This window comes from Cicer arietinum, chromosome 7, assembly GCF_000331145.2.
Source record: "Cicer arietinum cultivar CDC Frontier isolate Library 1 chromosome 7, Cicar.CDCFrontier_v2.0, whole genome shotgun sequence".
In the NCBI taxonomy this organism is placed as follows: Eukaryota; Viridiplantae; Streptophyta; class Magnoliopsida; order Fabales; family Fabaceae; genus Cicer; species Cicer arietinum.
The window spans coordinates 6,059,975-6,067,895 of NC_021166.2; the positions used below are offsets into that span (position 1 = coordinate 6,059,975).

At 27.4% G+C, this 7,921-nt stretch overlaps 1 protein-coding gene across 1 annotated transcript in view; it reads right to left on the minus strand.

Moving 5' to 3' along the window:
- Nucleotides 1-4,496: 4,496 nt before the first annotated feature.
- LOC101511808 (protein S-acyltransferase 24) overlaps nucleotides 4,497-7,921 on the minus strand; it is an 8,837-nt gene continuing 5,412 nt past the window's right edge. Inside the window, exons 6-13 of the mRNA XM_073363471.1 lie at nucleotides 7,782-7,919; nucleotides 7,553-7,652; nucleotides 6,644-6,701; nucleotides 6,377-6,454; nucleotides 6,139-6,237; nucleotides 5,407-5,485; nucleotides 5,177-5,325; nucleotides 4,497-5,086 (exon numbers count right to left, since the gene is read on the minus strand). Of these exons, the coding sequence (XP_073219572.1) occupies nucleotides 4,625-5,086; nucleotides 5,177-5,325; nucleotides 5,407-5,485; nucleotides 6,139-6,237; nucleotides 6,377-6,454; nucleotides 6,644-6,701; nucleotides 7,553-7,652; nucleotides 7,782-7,919 (1,163 nt within the window). The 3' untranslated portion in view covers nucleotides 4,497-4,624. The remainder of the gene's footprint in view (nucleotides 5,087-5,176; nucleotides 5,326-5,406; nucleotides 5,486-6,138; nucleotides 6,238-6,376; nucleotides 6,455-6,643; nucleotides 6,702-7,552; nucleotides 7,653-7,781; nucleotides 7,920-7,921) is intronic.

Sequence of the window (7,921 nt, forward strand, 5' to 3'; positions counted from 1 at the left end):
TTACAGTCTTATCAAACTTACAACTTTAACTTAAATTAGCTCTACAAATAATCACGGAAAGTATGAGGATGTTTACATGCACTAAGGTAGTGCTTTGAGATCTTATTATAAATTCAAAAGCTAAATTAAGAAGTAAATAAAAACATAAACACACTTAAAGATTTGTGATCAACTAATCTGAATAAAGAACCGGAGTATGTAAGATAAATATTAAATAGAAAGGCTTTGATGACTTGCAATTAAAATTGTGAGACCCACTATATATGGAGTATGTTTATTTTTGTTGAACATCGAATAGGGATATAAAAAAAAAAATTAGCATAAGATACATGTACTTATGACTTATCTTACAATAAGACCCAAATTTGGGACATAGATTGTCATATCTAAATCCAATAAACCATATGCCAATGCCAAACCGCTTTCTCTAACTTTGATTATGGACTGAATAATTTATACGGAAAACTATAATTGGACATGAGAGATATATCATTTGCTTATTTTATTTTTACATCCTTAATTTTTTAACATCTATTTATATGGGAGATATGATAAATAAATAAAAGAAGATAAATAAGTGTTGGAAAATTAAGATATCCAAATTTCGATAGTCCATCAATCTATACTCGAAAGCTCCAAAGTGAAGCTTCGTGGTTACTCACTTGGTGCTTGCTTAATGTTCTTTTTTATTTTAACTATACGAATAAAAATGATATATCTCTTGTTTTTGTTGGTATAAATAATTTCGGTCTTGTATTCTCTTGACAAAACCCATGACATTGACAGTTTTACAAGTTGAAAATATCACAAGATTGCTTCTCATATACTACTTTGTTTTAAGAAAAGATGCTTCTCATATACTAAATTTGTTATATGGGGATCAATTAATATCGAGACCCTGAATTACTAGTATTTTTCTCTGAGTTGTATATTATTTGTAATTTGTAGTTGTATGCGTCTTTTTATCATTTCTCTTTATTGAAAAATACATATGTATAATAATAGTAACTAAAAATTTACATATATAATGTATAATTACAAGATAGATAAATAAAAGTATAAATGATGTATTAATTAAATCGTAGGCATTTGCAAACAAATTATTTAAGAAATAATAGGGCTTAATATTGAATTTTATTTCAGTGTGATTTTGCAGATGGAATTTTCAACATTTAAAAAAAAAAGTACTTAATCCTCATTATAGTTAGTTCTTTAACCTACTTTTTTTTACTAAAGTTCTTTAACCTACTTATTTTCTTATCAATTAGTTCATTAACTAATCTACTTAAAAGATAGATTGTATGACATATTAGCATAGACTAAGCCTCGTACTCTTGGAAAAAAGAAACAAGACTAGGTGTTCTTATTGCATCAAAAAAAAGTTTTACATTACTTGATAATAAAATTTTAAAATAGCTTATAAATTATTTTCACATTTTTCAAATCATTGACCTGCTTTTTCATAAAATATAAAATTGCAAAGATTTGCGACATATTTAAAATGTACAATATCTTTAGAGAATTTTTTTTTTACTCACTAGCTTTAAATCTTTAGGACCCGTTCGATACGTACGATAGAAAGACTCATGATATGATATAAAATTAGATAAAAATATGATAGAATAATGACAAAATAAACATTATCATATCATGTATTTGATATACACATAATAACCAACATAATTAAATTTTATTATCATATATTTGATACACATTTTATCATGATATGATATATATTATATTATATTTAAATAACAAAATTACTATTGTGAATAATTACATATTAATTTTTTAAAAATTAATTTATTATATTTTAAATATTATAAATTCACAAAAAAAACATTAAATAAGTAATAAAATAATTTTATATTAAAACTATGCATTGACACTACTAAATAAAAAATTTAAATTTTTAAAATAAAATCATGAGTAATCAAATAACTATATTTTATTTGTTAGAATGTAAATAAAAATATGATATAAAATATACGTAAATGGCAAGAATACCTTGTAAATAAATTATATTTATTTTTAAATTTCAATTAACTTCCATATTTTTATAATTATGAATACTAATTTATTAAATTATATAAAAAGACAAAACCACCCTTGTGTAAAACCATAAATATTTTTTAAATTAATTATTAATATTTTATTTTTAAGTTTAATATCAAATTCTATTAATTATTTTTTTATTTTATTAGAATTATATTTTTACATTTTAGATTATATTTTATAAAATATTTTTATATTTTAATTTATATTTTAAATTATATTCTATAAAGATAATTGAATAAACTATTATTCTTATCATATTCCGCTGGTTTTGACTCAACTCATATTTATGATAGAAATTTTAACTAAAGAGATTGAGTATAATAAAATTTTTGATTAACTTATCATATTAGTTCATCGAACACTAAATTTAAATATGACATAATAACTTATTATTATCTTATTTTATCAATCAAACGTATTTTAAGTCCAGCCATTTAAACAAACACTTATTTAGTTCATCCCACTTCTATCCCTACCTACCATCATCATCGGCAACAAAATTCCTCTTATTAAAAATAAAATAAAATAAAACGGGATAGGCTCACAACTCATTATGCTTGAAATCATAGTCAACAAAAACTTTTATTTTATTGATAAAATTATTATCAATCACTGATTGAGCAAGTTTGCACACTTACCTAACCGTAGCTTGTTGGACTAACGAAGGGACTTATTTTATTGTGACTTTATTATTACTCACACTCTCGAAATTTTGACAAATTTTTTTAGTATTTTCAAAATTTTCATATTAAATAAGTATTTTTTTTGAATTTTTAACTAATTTGAAATATTTAAAACATAATTTTTTAGTTTTTTTAAAACAATTTGAAAATTTTAACTAATACAAAACTTTCAAAATAAAAAAATTTCATAAATTCAAATTTTTTGATCAATTTAAAACTTCTGAAATAAGAATTTAATACTTTTTTAAAACTTTTTAGACTTTCATCTTCATCGAAAACTTTGAAATATAAAAATACGTTTTGAAATTTTGGTTTTTAAAATTTTCGAAAAATCGTTGTTTTGAAAACTTGAAATTTTCAAAAATATTTATTTCGAAACTTTTGTTAAAGATTAAAGTTTCAAAAATATTTTACAAATACAATAAATTGTATTTTAAAAATTTAAAATTAAATCAGATTTTTGAAAATAAACTCACTTTGTATTTCAAAAATTTAATAATTTCAAAATTTTAATAATCAACTAAAGTTTTGAATGTGAGATTGTGAGAGTAAAAAAAAAAAAAAGAATTTTAATTTTTTTACATATAATGAAAAGAGTGAAATAATCTTTTGAAGTATTTTGGAAGTGAGAGCTATAAGAAGAGAGTATTAAGAATGGACTATAACCATTAAGAATGAGTGTTAAAGTTAAATCTTCAACCACTACCACTTGTGATTTCATCAATATTATCCTAAAGTTAGGGACACAGCTAACAACAAATTAAGGCCTCAAGAATAGATAATTGATTAGTAAACTTTAAATAACATAATATTGATTTACTAAAACTAACATTTGTTTGTAAGAAAACAAATTTATTAAGCATGTATTAGGAAGTAGATGCACTTTTGAGTTTAGTTCAGCTTGTAAACGTGTTTAAATATTTTTTATATAAACGTCATTTTTCAAAATGATATTTATTTAAATTATATAATCAAATGTATTTTTAAATATGTATTTACTAAAAAGATATATATTTTTATATAATATAATATAAATTTTGCTGTAAGCATATTTTGCAATTGATGACAAAATAAGTAGAATGTTTTTTTATACTTCTATATAAAATGGACAATTCAAAATACCCATTAAGTTATTTTTGAATAAATGTGGATTTGAAGCAAAATTAAATTTGTAGAATTAATTTTGAAGAGAATTCAAACATAATCTCAATTCACTTTTTCATTGTAAAATTATATTTAGAGTTGCAAATGAAAAATCAAGCATACTCTTAAGTAATTATTAATTATTTTGATTTTATATTATTTTCCTTTGTTAAGTCATTATTTTGACCATGGCATTAATTATTCTCATATTTCCTAATTAACTTTTAATTTACGGATTAAGTTATAAAAAATGATTTAATTTTTATTTAAGAAGTATGCAATATTTCTTACCTCTTATATTCATATAAATATACTGGTATAATTAATAGGACGAAGCTAAGTTAGACTAATGAATCAAACTAAAATCTGTTTTAAGGACAAAACTCTTTCTAGCCTATACTTCTATCTATTCACAACACTTAAAAGTTAAAAGTCAGTCCTGATAATTACTAGCCAAACAAACCTCTTTAGTGATCAGCATTCACCAGTGGGAAAAACCTTTTTAGTGATTGTTTTTAATCCCATGCCAATTTTAAGGCTTATAAGCTTTAAATAGTAACTCAAATTAGTTATAAAAGAAGGAAACAAAAACAAAGTGCGGGGAAGAAAATATAACAGTAATTGCACAAGATTGAACATTGCTATGGTAGAAAAGAGCCACAATAAATTGAATTAACATAATCTAACCAGATGCTTACCTATGATACATTACAATTTAGGTACAAAAAGACATGTAAATATCATGATGAGGGTGAAACAGATCTGGTGTTCCGTCCAAGGCCAAGACCTAAGCCCACAGGAATGCTGTCATTTCTGGTTTTGCCTTGGTTACTATGACTACAATGTGAAGAATGAACATGACCATTAATATGACCATGGTGGGTTTTTGGGTTGGTACTGTTTGAATTCACATTAATAACAACATGGCCATTTCCGTTGCCCTTGGCATATTCAGATTGAGAATGCGAATCTCCATTTCTTACGTTTGAGCTCCTCGAAATGTGCATCATTCCTACACCCTCATCTGACTGGCCTAATTCTTCAACATACTGCAAGTCTTCATTGTAACCATTTATCAAGAAATCAGAACAGTTCTTCTTGATACCATGATCATATGGATTTCTGAATCTACCACCTGGACCTCTGAGGTAGCTATACCTCATTATATTTGCAACTTCGTTTGTTGTAATATTGCGTGATATCTGGAAAAGAAAGAAAAACAAAAGGCAGACACATAAGTCAGATCAGAAGAAAGGAAATTTCATTTGCACCGATAGGCTTGTAAGACTTACCTGACTAGCCTGAACAACTGTCAGAGCAAACACTCCAAAGAAGAGGAAAAAATCAGCAATTAGAAATGATATTGCACCAATGTGATTTTTACCAACATAATTAAACCATGCCCCAAATGAAGAAGGAGCAAGTGGATCAGTCAGTACTCCTGATTCAGAAATTTGGTTTCTATCAGCAGTTTACATTGCACAATAATTAACAAAATAACTCTGTCTCGACATACACATACTTGTTAGACAAACTCCACCAGTAACCAACATCGCTGAAACTTCGAGAATAAGAAAAGCAAAGAAATCCCATTTGTTTTTCTGCAATCATAAAGTATAACAAATCAGGATAATTTGTCTGCTAATCAGGGAAAACCTGGTCAATTCAATCAATCAGAAAAAAAAAACTGCCTATTCAAAATTAAGGACAAAAAAAAAAAGGCTTAGGTGGGATTAGCAACGGCCTTCATCACTCTAGTAAGAAGATGAAACAAGATTAATAGTCTAGCCTAACTTAAAAAAAATGATTTCGTAGACATAAATGGTTTATTGTAAAAAAAATTCAAATCATTCATCTTATGTGAGTATCTCTATTTTATCTACAACCATGACAGAATTAAACTAAAGAGTCACCAGCATCTCCACTCAACCAACACTGACCAACCTTAGCTGTCAGCACAATATAAATCCCCATGGAAAATGTGTCAGCAAATAAGGACTTACATACTAACCGGTTCATTGATGCAATTATTGATACATGACATGCTCCGTACTTGAATTTCATACAGTATATAAAGCATATTTGCAAAGGAAAACAGGGGGAAAGCCCACAGGAAAAAACAATATCTGAAACTAATTTCCCTTTCCCACAGACCTCTTTTTTCCGTCAAAGTCAATGACTAAATTAAAACTTCAAATATTCAATTAAAATTCGTATTCCAAAGCATGTAAACCAAAAATTCATCCAAAAGTACCTTGCCAATGCAATTGGATACCCAAGGACAATGATGGTCAAACTGTTCCACACAACGATCACATGTAGAACAATGTTTTGCACGAAGAGGTCTGACAATCTAAAGAAAAAGCAACATATAGATGAGTACAAAATGATTTGAAGTAAATAATGGGCGGGCATGAACAATATGTGTGTGCAAGATGTTGATTCTTCGTGATAAGATTTCGCGCAGAAAATCTAAAAAAAGCCAAAAGAACCTTGCATGTTGCACAAAGTTGGGACCAATTTCCAGCTAGCAAAGCAGGATTATTTATCTCAATCTTCAAAAGAGGTTCCTGTCATAAATCATTTGAACTTTTGAGGTCATTCGCATATACTTTTAATCTATAGTTAGAATTAGAACACATAAAGAGATTGACACACTCATAAGGTAAAAACTGCAAAAGGAAATAAAAGCAAAATATAGCAGGTGGGGGTAGTGATGTAATCATAGTAGGAATTAGGTATAGCAGAATAAAACTCACATCATCTTTCATATTCTGACTATCATGCACATTCATTCTGATATAACCTGGATCCTTGCTGTAAAAAAATGCCGGGGAAGATTAAGAAAACACTATTAAATACTAAAACAAATAAAACCATTTTACAAAAAGGCAGGTATTAAGAAACAAGTTGTAACTAGATATTCAAATAATCTGCAACTGAATAATGAACTGCTGCTAAACAAGTAACATGTCTATCTGTGGGCAAATTCACACCAGATAGTTAAGTACATATTGACCATCATACAATACAAACCTATGATGCCTTGGAGTTCTATTAATATTGTTATCTTGAGAAAATTATGAATTGGGTTATACTAAGAATTGCATGGTTTAAACTGCCAAAATTTTATTTTTAAAATCGTGTCATATATATTACTAATTTACAACCACATCATAATTGGAGAATACATATAAAATCCCATTGAGATTTTACATAACAGCTCTAGAAAATCTATAAACAGTCTCTTCAAACCTTAAACGATGAAACAACGTCATGTTAAGTTTATAGAAAGTAAACTCTGTTCTTACTCCCTCCATCCTAGAGTGAGTGTCACTTAAGCAAAAAAAAATGTCTACAATAAAATGTCAGTTCTCAATTTTCAATATTAACTTTAATTATTTTTTCCTATAGTACCCTTCAATTATTATAATGTACACAACTTTCAAACCATTATTGTACTTTGCATTAATAATAGTGGAAAACATATCAATAGTTCAGAGGGGTAGTTTGGTAAAATAACACTTCTCTTTCTTCTGATTATTGTATTTTTTAATATGTGTGCAAAAACCTTAAACTACACTCATTGTGAGAGAGAGAGACTATAATACAAAGGCCTAGAGGATATTATTGAGAAGCTGGATAGTTTTGAAGTCCATCATACTCACCTGCTACACCTATAAAACATCACCAATCCAACAGAAGCAAGTAACACTCCAAACCATGCAAAAAGGCCAGCTGCAGCTGTCAGCTTTGGCATATTTGTTGCTGAAGGTAAAATTAACAGAAATGATGGAAATTAACAGTCAGATGGCCATAAAAAAAACGCATAAATATACATCAAGATGCTCACGCAAACGCATAATTGATTTCAGATGTGGAAGCTGAGGTAGATACCCAAGATGACCGAATGAATATAGGTGACCAATAGCACAAAAATTATGCACCAAAGAACAGGAGCAAGTCCTAATTTAGATATCCTTCCAAGGCGGCTGTTAGAGTCAAAGCGTTTGTCAAGCAACCTTCGGGCATTTCCC